The following is a 24,012-nucleotide window of genomic DNA, read 5'->3' as shown; positions in this document are numbered from 1 at the left end:
GTCCCTTCTTTCACGACCTTTCTGACTTGGGCACTAAGACCTCTGCAGGATCTCAGGGTTCTCCAGAGCGAGCCACAGGCTCATCACCCTTCCAGCCCACAAAAAGGCAACAACAAAACCTCTCATCTGCTAAAGGGACTCGTTACCAGCGCACACTTCACCTCAGCTTCCCATCTCCAACCCCCAGTGAGCCATTTGATTTAATGCTTCCTTAAGAGACAGATCCACTTCTCCCCAGCCTAAACTACTGCTACCCTCCTTGGAAAAAAGTCCTCATAAAGTGCCAAAACTCGGTCAAAGCACAGTACTTGCACTGGCCTGAAGTAAACATTTTTACATACAAAATGAAGCATATTTTGGGACCTACTGTTCCCACAGCAAGGGAACACTCAATCCAGTTTCCCCAAACAGAAAAAAAAAAGAAAGTTTAAAAAAAAAAAAAAAAAAAGGGCAAGGAAAGCCATTTTTAGTTCGTACAAAAATACAAAGAACTGATATAACCCACAAGGAAGTGTGGCTTGTGTGTACCACTATTAATCTATCTTGACTGAACAATATATATATTTTTTTAATTTCACTCTTCCGCCTCCACTTTTTGTTTGCTGTTGAGGACAGATAAGTGCTCCTGGCAGTATCTTGGCACAGGCATTTCACTGAACAGTAGCTATTGTAGTAGCAAAAAAAAAAGAAAATCTTGGTCCCTCAGGTTCTGAAAATTTCACTCTGGGCCCATTAGACTGAAAGGTCTCTAATTCCAGGTTCACACTGGAAAAACAACTGTTTATGGAACAACAATAAATCTTTCCTCTGCAGAGAATGCTAACCCAGTCAATTGAGGGGGTTTAAAACTCTGATTAAATCCTGCAAGCTTCTGCCAATGCTGTGCTGTGAAGGCAAACATCAGCCAAGACAAAAAATCCCACTTCTGGATCATCTTTAAGATCCCTTCCAATACAAACCATCTCGTGGTTCTGGGATTTTGCCAACATCAAGCCACTGGCAGCATCAAAATAACCCTGAAAAGGGAAAGGAGGGTGCTGTAACAACCACCCAGCAATGAAAAACTCCCTGCACTGGGAACCTTGCAGTGATCGAGGGCAGAGGCTGAGATTAAGAAATGGATGGGGAGTTCTTGCCTTACCAACGTGGAAAACAAAGCAAAACAAAAAATCTGACACATTAGGAGTTTTCACATGGAGAAAACCAGAAGGGACTCACTCATCCTAGTAAATATTCCAAATTACAGTCTGCACAATTTGCTTTTAAAGGGATTTTTTCAATCAGTTCACAGCTGTTGTCATCTTTTGTACCAGCTTTGTCAGGGCTACTAAATTAGCTTTTTTTTAATTTACTCTGAAGTATCTTTTTTAGGGAAGATTTAGAACTGTGCCAAGAAATAAAAGTGCTAAATCTTCTCAGACGTGAAGGTATCTTAAATAACTGTGTCGCTGTGCCTTTGATCATTTCAGGGTGTAAGCTTGGCAATGCTGCTGAGAGAAGTCATCCCCTCTATTAGTTCAGCAGATCCTGCACAGAGAAAACAGACACACTGTGAGGCTCACCAACCTCCCCTGCCTTTATCACGTCTGAAGTAGAAGCTGTAATTGGGCAAGCCAAGGACTAATTGAGAGCAATTGCTCCCACTGTAACTTGATTGTGTTAATCAAGTAACAGTTTGGAGGGGGAAAATAAAAGGAAAAAAAAAAAAAAAGTCGGTTAACAGTAATTATCTTTCTCTTCTGCAAAGCTAATATATGCATCATCTTCCTCTTTGCTAAAACCTTTTTACTACACACACTACTTTTTCTTTCCAACTGACTCAAATCCTGCCTGCGGAGGCAGAGCTGTGGCACAGGTGAAATTCAGGTTTTGGAGGACACAGCCTCTGGACTTTAATTTAGGTACTTGTTTTCCTAGTGGGGGGGGAATCAACATTTTTTACTTTTTTTCTCATCCCCACCTTCATTTGGATTTATTTATCCCCTTACTATTCTCAGCAGCTCTGCAAAACTCCTTTCCTTCATTCTTTTGGCTTTCTAGGATAAAGAGGCAATTGCACCCTTCAAACCTCATTATGGTAGAAGAACACAAGTGAGGCAAAATCTAGTTATGATAAAAGAGTCAGTAGAAATTTGACTGTGAGCAGGAGGAGCTGCACAAACTGCCCTTTGCTTTGCTGGTGATCAAACTGTGACAGCACAGTTTTAAAAGTAAATGTAGATTATTTTTTTTTTTAATACACTTGTCCAGATTATTTTACCCCCACTTCATCAGGGTTCTGAGATGGCATTGCTGCCTATTGATGTAAATATCCAACACGTACCGGCAAATCCTTCTGAGTTTTTTTTCAGATGCTCAAATTTTCCATCCATTTTAATAACCAGCCTTTCTTCTGCTGACTGCTTCTCACTTCCTCCTTCTATTCCTGAATTCAGGGATTCCATATTTTATTTCCTCTTCTTCTTTATGTGGGGACTTTTTTTTTTTTTTTAATTTGCATGGACAGTTCCTGAATTTTATTGGAGGGCTTTTTTTAATTTACCAAATTTCTCACAAGATAATTACCCAAACCCAGCGATCCACAGTTACTCAGTCAGTGTTGTCTCCTACCAATTTCATCTCAAACAATTGAAGGCACTCAATTTAAAATTATTTTTTGAGTAAAACGAACACCCAAACTGCAGCTAAACACGTGCCAAACCTCGCAGTGCACTTTTCTAGTGAGGGACATGCTCTAAGTGTCAAAGAGAAAAGGAAGAAGCTCAAAATACCTTTCCACAGGAACACAAGCTTGCTTCTTTACTGCAGTCCAAACTAGCCCTTGTCTTTTGATTCAGAGTGCTTCAGTCAGCTCAGCCCATCAGTATAGTGAGCAATAATTCTAATTAAACCCCACTAATAATGTTGATAGGGGGAAAAAACCCTCTCCCAAGTATAGATTTTCCTAGAGCTAAATAAACACATAACATTATAAAGCTGCAAGAAGCCACTGTAAGGAGAGAAGGTGAGGTGCCAGAAGTTTCAAAAAAGAAACTGATAAAGCCCTCAAGACCCCATTAATATCTCCTCTAGGAATAATCTGCAATCTGCTCCACTTCATGCGGATGCTGGATTAAAGCATTTCAGCACAAACCTTAATCTGGGGCTTTATTTCACCAGAGCTTTCCCTCCCCTCTGCTGCCAGGGATTCAGCCTCCGGGGAAGGGAGAAGGATGTAAGTGACTACAGCACCACACAAATCTCACGTTAGGCCTGCGAGCCCGCTGCGGGCAGCAGCCCAAAGTTTGGGCTCTGCAGCTCGGAGGTGACACCAAGCTCCTCCCCTTCGCTCACCCCCAGCCCTCTAATCGGCTCTAATTGCCACCGGGCAACACCAATCCATTGTTCCGCGGTATTACCACGGATGCAAACGGTGTTTCCTCACACCACCCTTGTCACGCAGCCTTTTGCATGGATCATGCCCCTGTTGTCACCCTGAGGGCCGCCAGCCCGCACCCCTCACGTGTCCTAAGGAGACGGCAGCTGCATTCCAAAGCAATCAAACAAGGGAAGGAGGCGCCTCAGGAATCACGATTCGCTCTTACTCATCCCCTCGGGAGATGCCGTGCTTCGGCCTCGTGAGAGCTGAGCCTTGCCTTCCACTTCCCGCTTTCCCAAGGCAGCTTTAGGTGAAGGAGACAGAACCTGCGGGCGTGTGACGGCCAACGCGATCCCTGCAACCACAGAACCGCAACAGCAGAGCTCAGAAAATACGCGCCCGCTACGCCACGCTGCAAGGCTGGCCTGAGAAACCCCCGAAACGGACCGAAAACAAAACCCCAATCCAGCAAAAATAAAAGAAATAAATAAAGAGAGAGAAGTGAGTACAGGGGAGAACTTCAAAGTCCAAACTGGAACTAGAAACAGAGCGTATCAACTCTTCTGTAGCTGTCTATTGTTCTGGAGCGTGACTCAGCAGAACAAAGGCTTTTGTCCTCATGGAGAAACAGAGTCCATATTGCAGAGGAAGTGGCAAAAATCCACTGTCTGGAATGTGACCCGAGCTCCGTTTGCTTCCATGGGGAATTTCCCCAGCGTTAGAGGGACTGCAAATCACCACCCTGTTCCACATGAGCTGAAGAGACCAGGGCAATGGTTTTCCTGCACTCAGTGGGGAAAAAAAAGGAAATATGCAGAAAAAATACATGAGGGTGAGACGGCCGTAGCTGAGAAAATTCACTTTTGCACTTGCATTGAATCAATCTGAAAGTACCAGGATTTATCAACTGGAATACTCTAAGAAGGACACAGGTACATGACAAACCCCGTGCCTCCACCACAACCCAACACTCTGAAACTGTCACTATATAAAAGTCACCGGGTCTAAGACCAACAACTGTATTTTAAATACTTGTACTTCCCTTTTTATATCGGTTCTGTCACAAGCATAAATGTTAAAGGAGGCTGAAAGGGGAACGTGAACAAACAGCTTTTAAACCATCAATTTTAAAAAAAGATGTTTTAGCAGTACCAAGAGATGCAGCACTTGGATGTGATCATACCCAGAGGCTGAAGCTTATCAGCATTTTGAAGTTAAGCACCACGTGGTAGGAAAAACAAGACAGCAATAACTTCACTCAAGGACAGATTTTTCTGTCCGTGCACACACTGCAATATCTGTGTTTGGACTAGTTTCTGTCACTCTTCCTCTTCAAGCATTCCCATGCCATCATCAGTGAATTTTCTGATGAAAGCACAGCATTATTCTACACCCAGAAATCACCTGCTACCATACAAAGCAGCACGCTCAGGAGGTGTATGGTTTTTTTCTACCACATAAAAGTCAATTTTCTTTGGTTTAGTGAAGTCATGTTTATCCTCAGTTGGATAGAATAAATCTCCACCTCCATCCCTGCACTTTTCCTGTTTTTATTAAAATCCTGAGTGCAGCTTTCCTTGCAGAGTGGGTGAGTGGGAGTGTGGAGCACAAGTAAACCCTGGCTCTGTACGTCACAGTTGTGAAATACATTCTAAATAAAACCATATGCTCTTAGAAGGAAAGTTTCATCTCTCTCCCCTTTTGCTGCCTGCTCAGGTTGGCTTCAGTGCAGGACTGAGGGAATGCAAATACATTTATAGAAAGGTTTGATGAGAAACTGGTAAAAAACATGCTCATTTCTTTACTTGTTCTGTGTGTTTTAATTTTAAGAAGAATTCTATCATTTGGCTCCTTCTCTTGTGTTCTCCCTTGAAACAGTTGTGAATTGGTGTCAACTGGTACCTGTGATGTTCTAGTGTCTGATACTTCAGTGATTTTCAGAGCAGATACCTCATGGTGATGGGGAGGAAACAAATAAACAAATCACTAATCCACTGTTCTAGCAAAAAAAAAACCCTTAATAACAGATTTATTCTAGATCTGGTTAGGAAGTTCTATACTTTGTCCTCCCATTTAAAACTTTAATGATGCCCTGTGTGGCTCTCAGCTATGAAACCAAACAAGCCATTCTGTTAATTCTTTGTAACCTTTTGCAGAATATGCATGTGACATGCCACGGCAGTAACTGAACCCATGTTCTTCTTTTTCCTTCCTTATTTTCCATCAAAATACGTGCCTTGGTGACAGAGGGAGGCTGACACAGCAACGTGGGGAGCAAAGATAAACCACCTCATTTCTCCCTCATATCAGGGCTTCCCTTGGTGATCAAAAACACACCAAAGGGGAAATGCCATAACTTTTTTCTCTGTATAATATTTAATTTCCCGTTCTGGGTTATGCAATGGTCTCTCCTCCCATGAGCAGTTTTCTTCCCTTGGCCTGCACTGGGTATTTTGGACACACATCAAGCTGCGTGTTACCTCTTTTTCTCCTGTCCTTTGGCACCTCACCTGTTGTTCAGGTTGCTCTCAAGAAAAAGGGCAAACTCAAAAGCAACATTTTCCAACGCTGCAGCTGTGTAACGATGGAAAAAGGAATACTGGGAAAGCAAGCCAACAGGCCTGAAGGGTCAGGTTATTCAGGGGTCCTCAGGGAACCTTGCTCAGGGTTTATCTGGGTGATCAGCACTGACTCCCGGGCTGAGCCACTGATAAGGGAAGATAAACTTCCCCCCAAGCTGAAGCTGCACTGTCGTGCAAACCACAGCCACACTACAGAGCTCTGACAGCTAAGTGTTGTTCAATGACTAAATTTCCATTAGTAATAGGGTTTTTTGCTTGTTTTTCAAGCAGTCTCTATTCAAATCTACCTAAGACATAATCACTAACAGAGATGGCAAAAAATGACAAAATGAAGTTAAGGTTGTGTACATTTGTAATGCTTTGCCCACAATCAGTTTCATGTGGCTTTGGCCGGATCACATGTTCTGGGTGTCTTGTCTGGTTTATTTCTTTTGTTTTATCACACATTCTTTCATTTTGAGTCCTGTCTCTCCTGTCACGACTTTCCAAAGGATTTAGACACGCAGCCAAGCATGCAGAGCACATGTTCTGGAAGCACAGATAAATTAAACAAGCTGTACCTGATTGCAACTGGCCCCTCCTCTGCCACAATTTTGCCAACTTTCATAAGTTAGATGCACAAACAAGTGTACAGCTTAAAAAACCTGGTTCTTCAGTCTCCTTTTTCTATCTTGTAAGAAGGGAAGCCACGGCTAACAAATCCTAATGCTCAAAATGTGACACAGTGGAGGGGGAAAATAAAAATATGATTCCTTGAAAGTTATTGACAGATCAGCTGCAACCTACCAGAGGCTGAAAAAAGATACCAGATGGAATCAAAAATCCTTACTATTAGTACATCATACCAAATGCTGTATTCTAAAGCCAAACTCTGCCCTCCTCCTGCTGCAAGGAACTGTTTCTTGGAAAAATTGATTATGCCTTTATTGATGGTCACTATTGACTCTAATAGCTAAATGTGACAAAGAGAAAGGAAAAAAAATGGAACAAAAACAAACAACCAAAGCAGAAATACTGATGTCTTAAAACACTGTCCTTGCAAATCCCATTAAGATAAAAATCCACATAGGTACTCAGTTAAAATTGAACCTTAAACCCCCACAAACTGTTATTAATACCGAGTACCTTGATATTTGACTTTACAGTAAAATACAAGAGATAACACACACACCAAAAAAAAAAAAAGGTGGGGAGATAGAATTTATGGCTGAAGGAAACATGACAGAAAAGAACAAATACTAATTTAAAATGAGTCAAATAAGAATGACTCTCACTGCCTACAAACACACACAGATCAGCAGCACAGCTCCACTGCCAGAAGATTTATGCAGGCTTAAAAAATACAAAGCCAAGCCCCTTAAAATCAGCACTGATGTAAACCCCAGTTCAGGCCAGCAGACCACCTGAAAATCCCACTCAAGACTGGTTCCAAAGCTACCACAGGTTTTGGAGCACTTACAAGACATGAAAGCCAAACCTTTTCCCAAACAATCCTCAAACTGCTCACAGGGAACTCAGACCCCTTCCCTGTGGGATTACTGAGGCATTTTACCACCTTCCGAGGGTTAAAAAAAAAAAAAAAAAAAAAAAAAGGAGCTGATATATTACCTTTATTTCCCAAATACCTGCTGGTGTTTCAGTGCCTGAAGCAGCAAACACTGCATCGTGACCGTCACCAGCAGGCAGGGGAGAGCTGGGGAAAATCACAGGGAATTCTGAACCAAGGGGCAAAAACTTGGAGGAGTTAAGTTTAAAAAGCTTGCCATAACGATGACCTCTCCCAGTATCTTAAGCAGCACACAAAGAGAGACTAGGATGCATTCTGATATGTAATTTATACACCCTGGAAGCACCACAGATATGTAATTTATTAGTTCACCTCTTCTGCAAGTGTGCAGATGCTAACGGGGCCGGGATCCTGCAGCACGAGCGTGAGGCAAACAGACCTACACTGACATCTAAAGGTATTAGTTACCATCTGATGCCTTACAAAATGTCTGCAAAGGGCCAGCCTCTCCCACAAAAGCTAACAAGACAGGAGAAATGTCACTATTTCATTCTTACAATGAGTGTCCAAGGCCAGGGCTTGCAGAAACCTGGGCTAGTGGAAGGAACCCCCGCCTGTGGCAGAGGGTGGAACGAGATAAGCTTTTAAGCCCCTCCCAAACCATTCTACCATCATCTGCACATAAATCCCAACATCAAGGCAAATTTCCTTGTTTCGGTAGGAATTATGTGGCATTTTCTTCCAACTAGAAAACGAAGCTTTTTTGCTAAATTCTGTGCTAGGGAAAATGATGCATCTTTTCCATGGAGTCGGGCACAAATCCTAGCTGTAGTTCAGCCACTTGAAAACAAGTGGTCATTTCAAAGTCGGTATTTTTTCCTGCTTTTAAGTTGGTTTTGAGCATAATTTCCATTAAAAAATGTGAATGCTGGTTCTGCGAGCAGCACGGCTTAAATCAGAATATATGAAAAGGTTTCTCATCAGTGTTCCTGAACACACCTCCTACTGTGCCAGAGAGAAATGGACATGGAAACAGACAGTAAATCTATTTCTTTTGAGCTTTACAAACCCAAACACCACCTTGTTGTTCTGCAGTCACTTAACAGCCTGTGAGACACTCAAAGCACTTGCTGCCTGCACACAGTTCACTGAATAAAATTTATTTTCCTGAATTTCCATAGGCATCCACCCCATTCTCCCTGAAGTATAAATCCAGTGAGAAGAGAGCAGTAAATCCTTCTTTATAGAGAGCTGTACACTCACCCTCTGTGCCTCTGCAGAGTCACACCACTCAGCCATATCCTGGCAGAGCTGCATTTTTAAAGGATGACTTTGGGAATAGAATTGGAGGCTACTGGTGCATCAGGACTGACTCTGGAAAGTCTGATCTGCATGTCCCTTGTTCTGTCGAATAAATCAAGTGAAGAGATAGCTTTAATCCATTTCAGTAAGGCAGAAGGTTCTTCACACTTGAAATAATTTGTGGCAGCAGAGTCCATTGCTACAACAGGAGGTGCTTCATCAGCTAAGTCAAAAAAGGTGACCAATCACACCTTCATTTCTCACCCAGCCTATCCCATTTCCTAAATTACACCAGCCCTTGAACAGAGTTGGTCAGGGCTCTCTCTTTTTTGAAGAATAGTTACAGTGCTTTGAGTATCTCTGACAAGGTGGGTTGAGGAGGGAATTAAAACCCTAAGAGCAAGGCAATCAGCAGTAAACCCAGGCTTCCAAGGCAGCACAAGCAGATCCAAAACCATTTGTAACATCTCATGTGATGGCTCAGAAGAAGGAACAGAACTCGATTTCTACAGAAGGTGTCTGAGGGTGAGTTATTCCTAAGGCTTCTTTAATCCAAGAGCATACCAACATTCGTGGAAATGATGAAGCCAAGTGTGGAAAGCTGACAGCAGGCTACACGCAAAATTTAGGTTTGACTCAATGGAGCCAAAACCTCATTAGGTTTAAAATTAGTATTTTTTCTCCCTGCTCTAATCCAGATGTGGACCGCAAAAATAACTGGAAAGTTCGCAGACGTGTCCGTGGGAGGTAAAGATAATCCTTGTAAAGAATGGTCTCAATTACAGCGATGGGAGTGGCCAGCAGCTGTTAAAAAATCCTCCAGAAATCCACAAAACCTCATCCAGTCCAAAGGCACTGCCTAAGCTATGAGAATACACTTAAAAAAACCATTGTCCAGTGAAGCTTTTGCCTGCCTACTTGATTGCAGTACTAAAAAATAAATAAATCCCAAAGCAAGCAATTGAATGTAAAGACTGCTTGCAAACCTGCACCAGACTGTTCAAGGGTTTTCAGCTCTATAAAAGCCATATTTTGAGTGGCAGATTTCACATCAAAAGGAAGGCTGTAAAGTCCAAATCAGCTTCTGTATATTTCTCTCTCTCAAGTGTGCCCGGAAGGTTTGGTAATGGGAAAGGAGGCAGAGCTTTTCCAAACATATTTAAAAAAAACAAAACAAAACAAAAACAAAAAAACCAAGTGAAAAACTTCAAATTAGGAAAAAAAAAAAAAAAAAGGATTTTATTCAGAGGAAGAGATGACACATAACATTATCACTATTTCCCAAAAACAACCATCAAAACCGTTTTAGATTCAGGATCTGAAAATTCAAGGCTGGTAAAAATGCCCTAACTGGACTTCCCAGAGAGCAAAATCTTATAGCACATCCCAGCTTCCTACAACACAGAAACCACCAGCTCATTAAACACATGTCCCACAAGACACAAATAAAGAAGTTTCAGAATTGCTCAGTTTGGTCTCTTTCTTTGGCAAGGAACTTCGCCCTCCCCCCCACCTCCTTCAGGCTCACGGCAAAAAGCAGCTTTGGAAAGATTTCTCCATCTGAAAGCAATCCCTGGAGAGAACCAAAGACTGGGAAAAACTCAGAGGTATCTGTGTTTATTGTTGGGATAAACAAACTTCAGAGCATTTATTTGTTCTGTTCCAAGTACGTCCTGTGTTCAAATACCATCACCTTTATTATCTAGGAAAAAAAACAAAAAACAAAAACCAAAAACCAACAAAACCCTTTGTGCACACTGGCTCACGTTCAGCTGATCCAGTATGCTGTGGTCCCATTCTCTACTTTGGGTACTGGAATGACACAAGAGAGCTAAAGAAGCATTAGGTAAAGGTCTGTGACCAAGTGCCCCGGTGCTGAAGGACCCTGCCAAACCAGCCCAGGCTGCAGTGGTACGAAGAGAAGCAAATCCAGGTTCAAGGAATTACAAAGAGCCGTGTCAGGCAGACATTAAAGTGTCAGCGCACAAAAGCAGTGCTGCCTGTCAGCGCACAAAAGCAGTGCTGCCTTAAACGTCAGAAATAACTTTTTTTTTTTTTTTTTTCAAACCAGCTCAGCTAAATCAGCACAATCTGCTGCCAGTTTAACGTGCAGGTGCTCTGAAATCCCTCCTGGGACCGCACAGGAAACCTAAGCTTAGGACTCCGACCGCAGAATCACGAGCATTCAGAGCGCTCAACCACTCGACCGGCCCCTGAGCTGCTTCCCTACCCTTGCTGGAAGAGCAGAATGTGCCAGCAAGTCTGTGGGCCACATGGTGAACTGAGGATCACACCACTGAGCCTGCTAAAAATAACTGCCCCACCCTTTTTTGGGGGGGAGGAAGGGCGGGGGGACCGTGTGCCTGTGGTCCCACAGACAGCTGTGCTGCTGCAGCTGGAGCTGGGGCAGGAGCAGGGGCTGCTGGAGGAAATGCTTTTGCCACGCCTCCAGACACTGAAAGGTGATGCTGTGACAGAGCAGGACTCACCCTCTCGGCAGGGCTTCTTTTTAAGAGCTGGCACGCTGGTCTGGCCAAAGGATGGGCTCCCCTGGAGTGGGAGCCAAGTCTGAAGACAAGAAGCTGCATATTTTGCTCTTCCAGCAAATTGCATCTGGGTTTTTTTCTTTCTGTTTTTACCCTGAGATCTGTCAAACAAGAGTTTCAGCTTTCCACTGTTTTGAGAGAGGCAGCCTCAGCTGACAACACCAAAATGCAAAGCAGCCCTTTAAATAATACAGATTCACTCTCCTTTCCAGGCCTCTCGTGCTCACACACACGGGGTTTAATCCCCACACTTCCCAGACGGAGAGAGTCCCTGGGATCAGCGTGTTTGAATGGTTCCCAATGTGCTCAATAACTGCAGAACAACCCCATTAGAAGCACTGTAGATATCTCAAAAAGCGCCTAAAACCAGGCTAAGTCAAACGCACGCTGAAGAATACGCGCGGCCTACTTCGATTTTTCCCCTCCTGATGTGCAATTCCAGCTCTGGCAGCCTTTATTTTTAGAAGTCCTCCCTCCGAGAGGCTACACCCGAGTCGCAGCAGGCAGCCAACACTCTGCTGCTTTGAAGGCTGGCAGAGAGGCTCTGCTGGCAGCTGCTCCTCCTCAGACGCTGCCCTGGTGGGCAGTGCCACCCCCTCCTGCCCGCCTCCCCCACGCCTGCCAGACCATCCCAGCAGCAAATCCAAACCCTCCACCAGGAGAACAGCCTCCCAAAGGAGGGCCACGGGGGTGATCCAGGGATGGAGCAGCTCTGCTGGGAGAGAAGGCTGAGACAGCTGGCATTGTTCAGCCTGGAGAGGAGAAGCTTTGGGGTGAAGCTTTTGGGGCCTCATTGCGGCCTTGCAGCGCCTGGAGGAGCCGACAAAAAAGATGGAGACTCTTTACAAGGACCTGGAGTGCCAGGACGAGGGGGAGTGGCTTCAAATTGGAAGAAAGTAGGGTTAGATAGGATACTAGGAAAGAATTGCTCCCTCTGAGGGTGGGCAGGCCCTGACACAGGGTGCCCAGAGGAGATGTGGCTGCCCCATCCCTAAAAGCATCCAAGGCCAGGTTGGACAGGGCTTGGAGCAACCTGGGCTAGTGGAAGGTGTCCCTGCCCAGGGCAGGGGGTGGCACAATGGTTTTTAAGCCCAAACCGTTCTGGGACTGTGTGACAGAAGCCTCTGATCTCCCTGCTGGACTGGTGAGGCAGATCTCCTCACAGGAGGGTCCCAAAGGCTGCTGTGCCAGGGCCAGGGCCAGAGCTGGCAGCAGCAGCGGGACACGGGCACCGGCAGCCCGGCCCTGGCCGCAGGCAGGAACGGCTCAGCCCCAGTGGCAGCCCCAGGCCAGGGGCTGAGTCCTGCACAGAGCCCGGCGGGGCAGGAGGGGCTCCGGCAGGGATGCTCCACGTGCTGCTGCAGCCCTCAGAACCAAGCCATCAGCTCTGACGAGCCCATCCTAGGGGATCACCGAATTCACCGCAGACCTTTCCACAGCCTCAGCCTCAGGCAGCGCTGGGGCGCTCCCAAGCCAGAGGAGGGAGAGGTTTTAAAAGGACCACAAGCAAGAACTCCTTGTGTTTCCAGAAAGCCCAAGTATTTCCACACTGCGGCCTCAGCTCCCTGATAAGCAGCTAACAAATCAGTGTACATGTTTACACTGGACATTTCAGATCTGTTAGGTAATGAGAGCTTCAAGCTGGATAAGCCCTGCTTAGATTGCCTGGAACTGGAACCACTGAATTCCAAATTTATCATCGTGCTATCCAAAAATAAACACATTCACTCAGCAAGGACTTGTGAGTCGTGAAAAATTATCAGAGTTGTGCTTTCCTAACTCACATTATAAAGCCTTCCCACGCAAATACAGCCCTATTTCACTTGTATCTTCTCATCAGCTTGTATTATTTAAAACATGTGGGACATTCACACAGATGGGAAAAAAAAAAAAAAAATAGGTCAGGCTCGAAACAAAAGCCAAGCCATCCTGTTTTATTAGCAGCTTAAACATGCAGAACTGTAATTTGAAATTCCAAGGAAAGCAACATAATGAAAACATTCTGAACGCACAGATTAAATAAACAAACAAATAAATAAATAAATAACTACTGCAAATCACGGCAACCTTAATTTGCCAAGTTGCCAAATGCCTTAAACTAAAAAAGAGAACTGATAAGAAGGCTTCTCCAACTGATCTGAAAATGCATGGAAAGAGCTACATTGCTCAGTGATCGTATGGAATCTGGGATATAAATCTAGGATTTTTCTAACATCAGCAGCCTGTATAATAGTCCAACATCTTTGAAATACTCTTGGACAATGAACATTTGCAAAAACTTGTCCTTTCATTTGCAAAGATTCCTACTTTTAAGTAAATTTCTTCCTTTCCTCAAACTGACATGACAAACCTCAGAAACGTTTATTTAATTTCCCTTCTATCTTCTGCACAACCCAAATTTTTACTACCAGAATACATAAAGCCCAAATCAGTGCAGTAAATTTAATTTGATTATTCAAGCTGAATGTCCCAAACATCATTCGATTGCTGCCACCTATTGTCGTCCCAAATATGTTGCAAGGAGTTAACCCTTTAACCAGCAGCTACTGGAAGTCGTGCTGGAAGTACTTCTGGCTCTGCTGCTGCTAAATGTGAAACCGCTGCATCTATTTGGGTGCGATTAATTGTAGAAAGAATGAATACAGGTTGAAAATTAACGTGAATTATATACATATATACACACACACATTATTTATTGCATTATTTATTTTTATTTTTAAAAATTGGGCGTGCTTACACACTAATTTCTTCACTAATCTAAGACTTGGCTTTTCTCTTACAAGAGAAGTAAATCTGGAATGTTCATTTTTCACACAGCCCATATAAAATGGTAAATTTCGGTTGCTAAAGGCCACTTAATTCTGTCTCCTTCTAAATGCACACGGCTTTATGATGACATGTACAGGCTCATCTATGAGGTTAAAGGACACAAAAACTACCTAATCTACTTTAGTCTGCCAAGTTAAAGTATTGAAACAGCAACTTTGCCACTGAATGCGAAATATGAAATGTTATTTCAAAATATTAGTTTTCCGAATATCATGTAAACAAGTAGAAACCGTTTTCAAAACAAAACATGGGGGGCAAAGGACCTCCTCTCTCAAACAGGAAAATGGTGAATTCTTGGAGGGGTAAATTCCCACCTCTGGCAAGTCACTTGAACTCTCCAGCTGAGGCTCTTTTACACACAAACATCAAAGGCCAATTCCAACCCTCACTAATGGATCAAAGCATCCCCTACTCCACCCAACTGTTCCTTTGCTCCTTCTCCTCTCCTGCAGCCTTTATCCACACATTAATACCAGCAGAACCTCATTACAACCCATTTAAAACTTCATCTGGCTTTGAACTGGGAGCCCAGTTATGCCCAAGTGGCTCAAGAGGGTGCAGGTCAACAGCCAAGCACTTCAACCTCTGGCAAAACTACCCCAAAAAGACATCCCAGGGAGATGGGGCAAGTGAAGGGAGACCACGGGGGATATGGGAGAGGTTTAAACCCAGAAATGCCTCTGATGAAGAAGCTGCCAAAGCAGGGATATTACACCAAAGCAGTAAAGGCTAAAAAGCAGAGCTGCGCAGAACTCATCACTCGCCCCTCTAACGCCCCTCATCCCAAACCACAGCGGCGGCTGAGATTAACAGTGCCCAGGAACATCCTTCATTAAGCCCTAGAGTCCTTCTCCTAGGTAATAAGGACCTTCCAGACCAGCAGGGAAGGCAGCTGTATTCCCAAAATCCTGTTCCCTTCCCTTGAAGCTGCTCGCCCGCCGTGGCAGAGTGGCCACACGTGACCCTTGCTGGCCACTCAGGAGGAAGCCCTCTCCTTCCTCCAGCTCTGCACATCTCCTGCTCATCCCACAGAGCAAGAGCTCTCACCAGCAGTGGCAGCCAGAGGGAAGCTTCCAACAGGCAGCAGGAACCTCCCCTTCCAGGAGCAGCTGGAATCACTACCGGGAACGCACAAATATGGCTCCTGTTAGAATCGCCGGATCCTGCCCTGGATTTGGGAGACCAGAGCATACAAATGACTAAAAAGTGTCAGTGTGGAGGGGAGAGAACACCTATTTCTTTCAGCAGCTGTCATGAAATTGCATCTTAAATCCCAAGTGAGGTGAATCCAGGAAAAGCTCCCCACTCTGCCACCAAAACTCGGCTCTCTGACACGCAGCCAAAACAACGCCGAGATTTAGACACACAGTGATGCACCCAACCCTCTGCAAGTCAAAACACATCTGAAAGTGCACCCTGTTCAGGCTCTCAAACACCCTCATTGTCTCTTCCTCTCCTTAGTTCTTAGCCTAAAGAAACAGGAATAAAGATGCCCACGGTTCCAATGCCAAGGAACTCTGCAGCAGGGTGAGTCAGTCCTCTGCTGTCTGAGATGCAGAATTAACAGCTGGATTGACATCTGGAAGCTGGTCTCATAGAGGGAACAGGTAGAGAGAGGAAGAGAAACAGGAAGAAGGAGAGGAGAAGACAAAGCTTGCTGGATTTCCTCAGATAAAAGTCAATCCTGCCCTTGCACAGAATATGAAGAGTGGATGTTGTGGGAAGCATCTGACAGCTCCAGCTCTCCCAAGTGCAAGTGAAATGAACTGTTCACCTTAATTACACCTTCTGAAGGGGAGCTGCCTGCTTTCTGAACAAGAAAGGACTTAAATACCCCAAGAAAAACAATTTGTAAAGACATCAGCGCCAGTTGGGGAAGGCCACGAGAGTCAGACTAGCAGAACCTCAGGAAAGCTCTAAAAAAACACTCCCTCTATTTTTCTTCTCTTCTATTTTCTATTTCTATTTTTCTATGCTACTTCTTATTCTATTTTTATTTCTTTCATTATTAACCAGACCACCTCAGTAAGGACAGGACAGGCCAGACCCACCATTATTTTCCAGGGTAAAGGAACAGGGAAAATGGGAGGCCTCATAAAACAGCAACTAGCAGAGAAGTCATGCTCTTACAGAATATTTATCAATGTAGACACAAAGCTTAAAATCAGAGGTTGTCATGAACCTACTTCTCTTCACAGAAATGCTTAAGAAAACTTGTCCAACTCAGAAACTATTTGCAAGCTGCACTAAGACACTCTCTGCTTTAGAAGTCAGGAAAAAAAAAATTAAAGATCAGATTCAAAACTGACTCACCTGTTTAGATATTTATGCTGTCAAGATGTTACTGGTCACACATCACACGTATGGCCTTGAAATTTCCCACCTCTTATTATTTCCCACCCTATCCTGACGGAATACTCAAGTAGCTCAGACTGCTGAGTGCTATTTTTTGCTTCACAAGATGCTCAAATGCTATTTTAAATTAGACGCCTGCAATTTCAAGGTCTGGACTTACTGTTCACAATGTCACCTTGCAGCTGGAGGATCTGGGGGACAGGCATGGTGAGAATCACCACATCAAACTGCTCCGGGGGCCCTGCTTTCCTGGAGACTTCCCACCTCCCATCCCGCAGGGAGATGTGAGTTACGTGCTGCTCATAGGACACGTCTGCACCTGCGTGGAAAAAGCAGCAGCTAAATACCCGCAGCAGTGAATTCCACCGGGAAAATGCAGAGAAAGAGAGTTATTTACAAGGGATGTTACGACAGGACAAGCGGGAATGACTCGCCACTGCCAGAGGGCAGGAACACAGCTAATTATTTACAAGATTAGGGTTTTAAAAAAACAGCTGATTAAAAAAAATTTAATCACATGGAAGGACCAAAGCTGGACTACTTTCACGGCTCAAACTTTTCTAAACAGGTTAAATTAGTCACTGAGCTGTACACGTGGTTCTGCCACATGACACCTAAGGTAGTAGTTAGAAAGCTTAAACTCCTTTTCCGAAGGACTCTCCACCCAGCAGGATCACTTCCTTTCTCCAAAACACAGGGTGTAGCTCGCCCCTCTGCCCCCACTTACCCAGCTATGTTCTATTTGTATAGAGACTTTTGTACCTGCAGGACTTGGAAATTCACAGACGCGTTTATCCACCCAAGCAACTTCCAGATACACATAAACCAACAGGGAACTTAAACATCCTCATCAGGGATTTAAATTCGGAAGGCCGTTCAAAGGCACCGCCAAAAACACAACCATTAAAACCTCTCCCTTCGCACAAAGGCATCCAAAAGCATTACCTGACTGTTCTAAATAGTACTTGACAACCGAGGAGATGCCCTGGGGTGCCACGTAATTGCGGGAGCCTTCTCTCACCACCATTCCTTCCACGGGAGTGGTCAGTGGCTTCAGGATGCCGTGAGACACGAGCTCCTCGTAGAAGCTTGAAAGGAAGAAATACACACGGATGAAAACTCGCTCCGTTTCCCACAATCAAAGTTAAGGCCAGCCTGATTTTCCAATTGCAACAGGGCTGCATTTCAAGGCAGGTCATGCATAAATGCAGCAATAAAAGAACAAACTGCCTTGCTATAGCATTGGGCCTTGGCCTTTTACCTGAGAGCAAGGCTACCTGTGATGGAACTGTCAGCGGCTTGACCCGGAGGCAGTTCCCTTAAGCTCTGAAACCAGCACCAACTCCGCGGCGTGCAGGAAAATTCCAGCCACGGACAACAGGTGCCTGAAACGCACCTGCCTGTTCGCCGCTTCCCACGCAAATTTTACGTTTTCGCACCGCTGCTACGCTTCCGTCCCCTTCCCCGAGGTGCGGTGAGCTACCCCTGCGCCTTTCATCCCAACCCACGCGTCTCCCAGCTTTCACCCCTCCACTCCTCTCCGCGATCTCGCTGGCGGGGGAGCGGGGGAGCGGCTGCGGGGGTCTGGGTGTTGGCGGGGAGTTAAAGCACGGCATCTCTGCAGGCAGCGAGCTCCTCCCGTGGGGTCCCTCCGTGTCCCCGCGCTAGGCCACCAAACCCTCCCGACCCCGCGCTCCCCGCCTGCGGCTGGGCGGGAGCAGCGGGATGGGGCCGGAGCCGAAGCGCTGGGGGTGGGATAGGGCGGGATGGGGGTGGGATAGGGCGGGATGGGGGTGGGATAGGGCGGGATGGGGGTGGGATAGGGCGGGATGGGGGTTGGGATGGGGCGGGATGGGGGTGGGATAGGGCGGGATGGGGGTGGGATAGGGCGGGATGGGGGCGGGATGGGGGGCGGGATGGGGGCGGGATGGGGGCGGGATGGGGGCGGGATGGGGGCGGGATGGGGGCGGGATGGGGGCGGGATGGGGGTGGGATAGGGCGGGATGGGGGTGGGATGGGGCGGGATGGGGGCGGGATGGGGGCGGGATGGGGGCGGGACGAGGCGGGATGGGGGCGGGACGAGGCGGGATGGGGGCGGGTCTCACCTGAGCCGCGGCCCCGCAAGCTCCGGCTCGCAGGTGACGAACTGCGCGCCCAGGTCGGCGCTGCCGCGGTCGGCGCGGGTCGTGCTCATGCGGCCCCCTGCGCGACAGCCGGTCAGAGACCGCCGCGACACCACACGCCACACCACACATGACACACGCCACAAATGACACACGCCACACGCGACACACGCCACACGCCAGGCCCGGGTTCCCCCCTCTCCTCCCCCGCCGGACCCACCTGCGCCCCGCGCTTTGTCCCAGACGGCCACTTGTCCCCGCGGAGCCCCGCGCAGCAGCGCCGCGCCCGCCGCGCCCGTCAGCCCCGCGCCCACCACCAGCACCCGCGCCATGGCCGCCGCACGCCCCGGACACGGGCACGCCCACGGACGCGCCCCTCGGGGGCGGGACCTTCGGCGTGCCCGGGGCGAGCCACGCCCCTGGGCGGGGCTGGGGAAGGCCACGCCCACATCCCCACCTATGTGCGCGGGAAGCTGCGGGTACGCCGTTCTGGGCACACACCTGGACAGACACCGCTGTACGGGCACACCTGGACACACACAGCTGGGCACACACCTGGACAGACACCGCTGTACGGGCACACCTGGGCACACACAGCTGGGCACACACCTGGACAGACACTGCTGTACGGGCACACCTGGACACACACAGCTGGGCACACACCTGGACAGACACCGCTGTACGGGCACACCTGGACAGACCGCTGGGCACACACCTGGACAGACACCGCTGTACGGGCACACCTGGACAGACACCGCTGTACGGGCACACCTGGACAGACACCGCTGGGCACACACCTGGACACACACGGCTGTACAGGCACACCTCTGCACATGCCCGTGCTGGGCACACACCTGTATGTGCACACCTGTACAAACATACACACCTGTATGTGCATGCCTGCCTGGTGCACACACCTGTACACATACAGACACCCCTGTGTCACACACCCCTGTGTCACATATCCCTGTGTCACACACCCCTGTGTCACATATCCCTGTGTCACACATCCCTGTGTCACACACCCCTGTGTCACACACCCCTGTGTCACACACCCCTGTGTCACACATCCCTGTGTCACACACACCTGCCAGTGGTCCAGGCATGCTCCGGAGCTGTGTCTGACCCACCCTTGCTGAGCAGTTTCTGCCGTATCAAATCCTGCCCGCCTGGAGGTGCTGCATGGCAAGAACTGCTGGGGGGTGTGACACCTTCCAGAAGGTGCTGGTGGATCGTCTCCAACACCTGGCCGGTGTTTTGCAAGGAGCCACGGCTCGATGTGAGGAAAGTGGGATGCTGGGCCCAGAGCAAATAGTGCTGAGGGGCGGTGACATTGTGTGCAATGCCTCTGCCCCAGGAAAACAAACTCCCATCCTGAGAGCCATGAGAGTGGGCAGCTGGGGGAAGGATTTGGGTTGCTGCCCTTACCCAGCTGCATAGGTGAGAGAAGATGTTCCCAAAATCTTCTGATAGGATCGTTGTGGTATGGGGGACACCAGAACCCGACACTTTGTCACAGGTGTTTAGCAACAGATCGGTGTGAAGCTTCACAGAGCTGCTTGGTGTTGGTGATGCTCATCTTCAAAGGGAGCTCCAAGCTGGCCTCAGGGTAGGTATCGTCTAACAGGCTCTTCCTGGAGAGAGGTGGGAGCCTGTCTCTCCTTCCCACGTGTTCTGGAGCAGTCACAGAGCAGGACATGTGCTCATTCTGGGACTTTTTTTAAAGGAAAAAAAAAGATTGACTGTGTAACTGACTGCCCAACATGTAAGACTTTACAGCTGCGGATTGCCATTTGGTGAGAGGTTTTCTCTTCTTGACTCTGTTGCCCTGGAAAGAGGCCTCAGGAGTTTTTGTCCCCTCCTCCCCACCTCCTGCAGAGCTGGCACCTTGTCCCATTCCCTGTCTGCTGTGCATCCCTCCCTCCAAATTCTTCTGTCCCTCAGAGGGCCCATGGAGTTGTACTTCTGCCTGGCTGGGCAGGGGATTGTCACCACCATTTGCTTGTGTTTTTGTGAACAGGAGATTTCTCAAAGCTCATAAATATTTGGCCTACTGACCACTGAATGGCTCTGTGTGGGAGATGTGCTTGGGAATGGCTGATGGCACTGCCAGCCATGTGAGTGCCAGTGGGCATGCCAGTCTCAGCACTGCCACTCACAGCATGCCAGTGAGTCCAGCAGAGCCTCTTACATGTAGAAGCAGGTAGGAAAGCAGTCACAGAGTCATAGAACAACAGAATATCCTGAGCTGGGAGGGACTCATCAGTCCAATTCCTAGCCCTGCACAGGCGCCCCAACAATCCCACCCTGTGTGGAGGTCTGGCAGCCTCAGGGCAGTGCCCATTCCCTGGGGAGCCTGGGCAGTGCCTGAACCCTCTGCGGGAAGAACCTTCCCCTGATCTCCAGCCTGACCCTTCCCTGGCACAGCTCCAGCCATTCCCTGGGTCCTGTCCCTGTCACCGAGAGCAGAGATCAGAGCTCAGAGGAGCTGCAGCCCCTGGGGAGGTCTGACCTCAGTGTGCTCTGCTCCAGCTGAACAAACCAAGTGGCCTTAGCCAGCCCCTGTGCGGCCCTCCAGACCCTCCACCACCATCTCTTTTGAATGCTTTCTAACACCCATTAGACGTAGAAGAGTATTAAGACATTATTACAATTAAAGGGTTGAGACCAAAAGAGGAACCCCGAGAATTAAGGCAGAATCCCTGGCAATAATTTTGTAGAAAACTTGATGATTAAACTTGAGCATGATGGGCAGCGCTGAAGTTTCCACTGCAATGGAAAAAGCTCTGCGCTCACCCGATGAGCGCGTGGGGACTGCCAGCATGGAAAGCAGGAGTGATGCAAGACGGGGCTGCAGGAGCTGGGTGAGAACTCTGATGCGTGACATGTTCTTGCTTTCGGCCTAAACACCTACCTGAAATATGTGCTGGTGGCAGGCTGCCCTGGATGAGGGCAGGGCATGGGGACACTGATCAGGAGCTGTGGCACAACAGCCTTACTGGAAATGACCTGCGAAGGGTGGCGGGCACCAAACTGGATACGAGCCAACGATGTGCTCTCCCTGTAAGGGTGGAGTGCCCCGGCCTGGGCCACAGGAGTGGACAAGGGGACACCTAGCTGTTGTCACCCCTGCTATTTAGTGCAAACGAGGTGACATCTGGATGCCACGTCCAGTTCTAGAATGCCTGGTGAGAGCGATGTGAAGATGGCCCATAGAGGCTGACAAACCGTCAGCGACCCTGCAGTGGGAGGTGGATGGAGCTGAGTTTACTGGCTCTGGCCGTGCAATGAAGTTCAAGGGACTCTTCTTGACCCCATTCAGCCTCTACAGTGGTGGTGCTTCAGCAGGAGCTGCACATGACCCTTGGGAGGCCAGAGCATCTTGTAAGACCTATGACAGTGTCCTCCTGCTCTTCAAGTGCTACAGGACTCTTGCGTGCAGACTTCATCTTGCCCCTTCCAGTGCCTCCAGACGAGTGTGACCAGAGCGGCTCTGCCCTTTCCCTGGAGCGTAGATTTCCATGATCTCTTTCCTCCGAAGGTGAAAGCCAGAGGTGTCTTACTTGGTGCAGTGTGGCTGCAGTACCCCAAAAACAAAGTCACCCTTGACCTCCAAACCTCTACCTTATAAATCCCTGTTCTGCTGTGTGCTTACAGAAGTGGGACAAACTGACAAATCTAGGTGCATGCCTTGGACACATCTCAGGGCCATTCCTGGCTGACGGACAGAAGACACCTTTCCCTACTGACCTTTCACCGCAATTTTCAAACCAAAATAATCTAGGAAGGAAGGGCAGGAGGCAGCCCCAGCCCTGGCACGGGTGATGGAAAGGACACTTGTAAGATAAGGCACTTAGGTACTCCTCATACCTTCCTATAAGGGTGTGAAGAACAAGGACGTTGTGGTGGGCTGACAGAGCTCCATCCCCAACCCCAAAGTGGGGCAGGTGGAGGGAACTGGAAGAGCAAAAGTGAGGAAACTGGGTGGAGGGATAGACAAGGTACGGATTGTTACTATGGCAACTTGGCTGTGTCTCATCCCTGCGCTATGAGGAAAGGGAACTCCATCCCAGCCTGACCCAGTACAGATGTTTTCAGTCTGTTGCCTGGGATTTAATCTCCGTGTCACACATGGCACCTTTGTATAACAAAAAGCATCATCATTTCTAAATCACAGCTACTGGAAATCCACTTTAGATTTTGATCTTTCCTTGCAATAACCTAATTATGTCTCTTGTAATAAATAAATTAAACCACCACTGAAATGGGAAGCTGGAAACTTTCTTCAGCGATACCAATTAAACCACTTTATCAATGGGAATCACCTCCAAATGTCCACAGTCATTTGACTCTGCCTAAACAGTATTTAACCGGCCTCCACAAACAAATTCTGGGGAGCTGCACTTTCTAAACTGTGGTGTTTACCTAATGATTTATATGTTCTGTGTCCCAGGGTGTTTACACTCGCCACCCCACCCTGCAGCCAGTTCAAATAGGGCTGTCTCCAGAGGGATGCAGAGCACTGCTCTGTGAACCAGCCAGGGGTGACAACCGATGCTCTGACACTGCCGTGCACCACATCTCCTCCGGGCTGGGCATCTCTTCCCTGCACTGCCCATCCTCTCCAGGGGCCGACATCTCCCCGTCTCCTCCTGCACGAGCTGTGCCAGCTCTCAGCTGGGCTGGCTGCCTTCACTTCTGGACAGGTGAGTGTGGGAAAACCATGGGTAAAGCTGGGTGTAAACGTGGCTGTGAACAGCACTTATGACTCATGGCACTTACAGCCCATGCTTGCCCCAGAACAATTTGCTGGGTCGGTTCTAGAGGCTGCTCCAGCCCAGTTTTTCTTGTGGTGTCCAATGTTACGGTTGCTGGAGGGAGCAATCCTGGCCAGACCTTTCAGTATCTGTTTGTGTTGCCTCCTGCCCACAACTGTGCACAAAACCTGCTGTTCCCATCTGCCTCCACAACCTCCTGTGGCAGCTGCAGTCTTCAGCACTTAGTGAATGCCTCCCTCATTGAGTGAGGGGTTTTCCAAGCTGTGTTAAACCAAGTATCACTAAGGGACATCTAGATCTGCAGGAAGATACATCTCTCCCCATTTTGCATATAGATTTGCGCTTTAAAACGTCCTTCTCTGAATTAAATGTAATCAATTTTTGTCTTTTACACTGTGATCAAGGAGAAGGACAAGAAGTTAGAGATTTTCTTTTCATGATTTTATTTTTCTTTAGGGAGGGAAGGCAGTGTTGGATCTTATTCATTCTCCCTCTCCTTCCTGGGGAGGTTTGGGCAGTGGTGCCAGCAGGTGATGTAAACAGCAGGGTGATGGGACAGAGTTCTCCCTCTCAGCCTTCCCCTTTCCTGGAAGAGAGACTGGAGAAGTGGCATTGCATGGCCACTGATAGGA

General features: G+C 47.7%; 1 protein-coding gene and 1 long non-coding RNA gene across 3 annotated transcripts in view; both read right to left on the bottom strand.

The window, feature by feature from the left end:
• The window catches only part of RNLS (renalase, FAD dependent amine oxidase), a 54,020-nt gene extending 35,086 nt beyond the window's left edge, over window positions 1-18,934 (bottom strand). For both annotated transcript variants that reach the window (XM_040072085.1, XM_058421662.1), the window contains exons 1-4: window positions 18,823-18,934; window positions 18,585-18,681; window positions 17,425-17,567; window positions 16,640-16,798 (exon numbers count right to left, since the gene is read on the bottom strand). In XM_040072085.1, coding sequence (XP_039928019.1) covers window positions 16,640-16,798; window positions 17,425-17,567; window positions 18,585-18,681; window positions 18,823-18,934 — 511 coding nt within the window. The remainder of the gene's footprint in view (window positions 1-16,639; window positions 16,799-17,424; window positions 17,568-18,584; window positions 18,682-18,822) is intronic.
• Window positions 1,152-3,239, bottom strand: LOC120756184 (uncharacterized). The gene is made up of 3 exons (XR_005702040.1): window positions 3,134-3,239; window positions 2,324-2,425; window positions 1,152-1,527 (listed from the first exon to the last, which is right to left on the bottom strand). It is a non-coding gene; the product is annotated as an uncharacterized LOC120756184 (long non-coding RNA).
• Window positions 18,935-24,012: the final 5,078 nt, after the last annotated feature.

This window comes from Hirundo rustica, chromosome 8 (genome assembly GCF_015227805.2).
Source record: "Hirundo rustica isolate bHirRus1 chromosome 8, bHirRus1.pri.v3, whole genome shotgun sequence".
Classification (NCBI taxonomy): domain Eukaryota; kingdom Metazoa; phylum Chordata; class Aves; order Passeriformes; family Hirundinidae; genus Hirundo; species Hirundo rustica.
The sequence above is the reverse complement of the archived record's forward strand: the minus strand, read 5'-3'. Positions and strand labels throughout refer to the sequence as shown.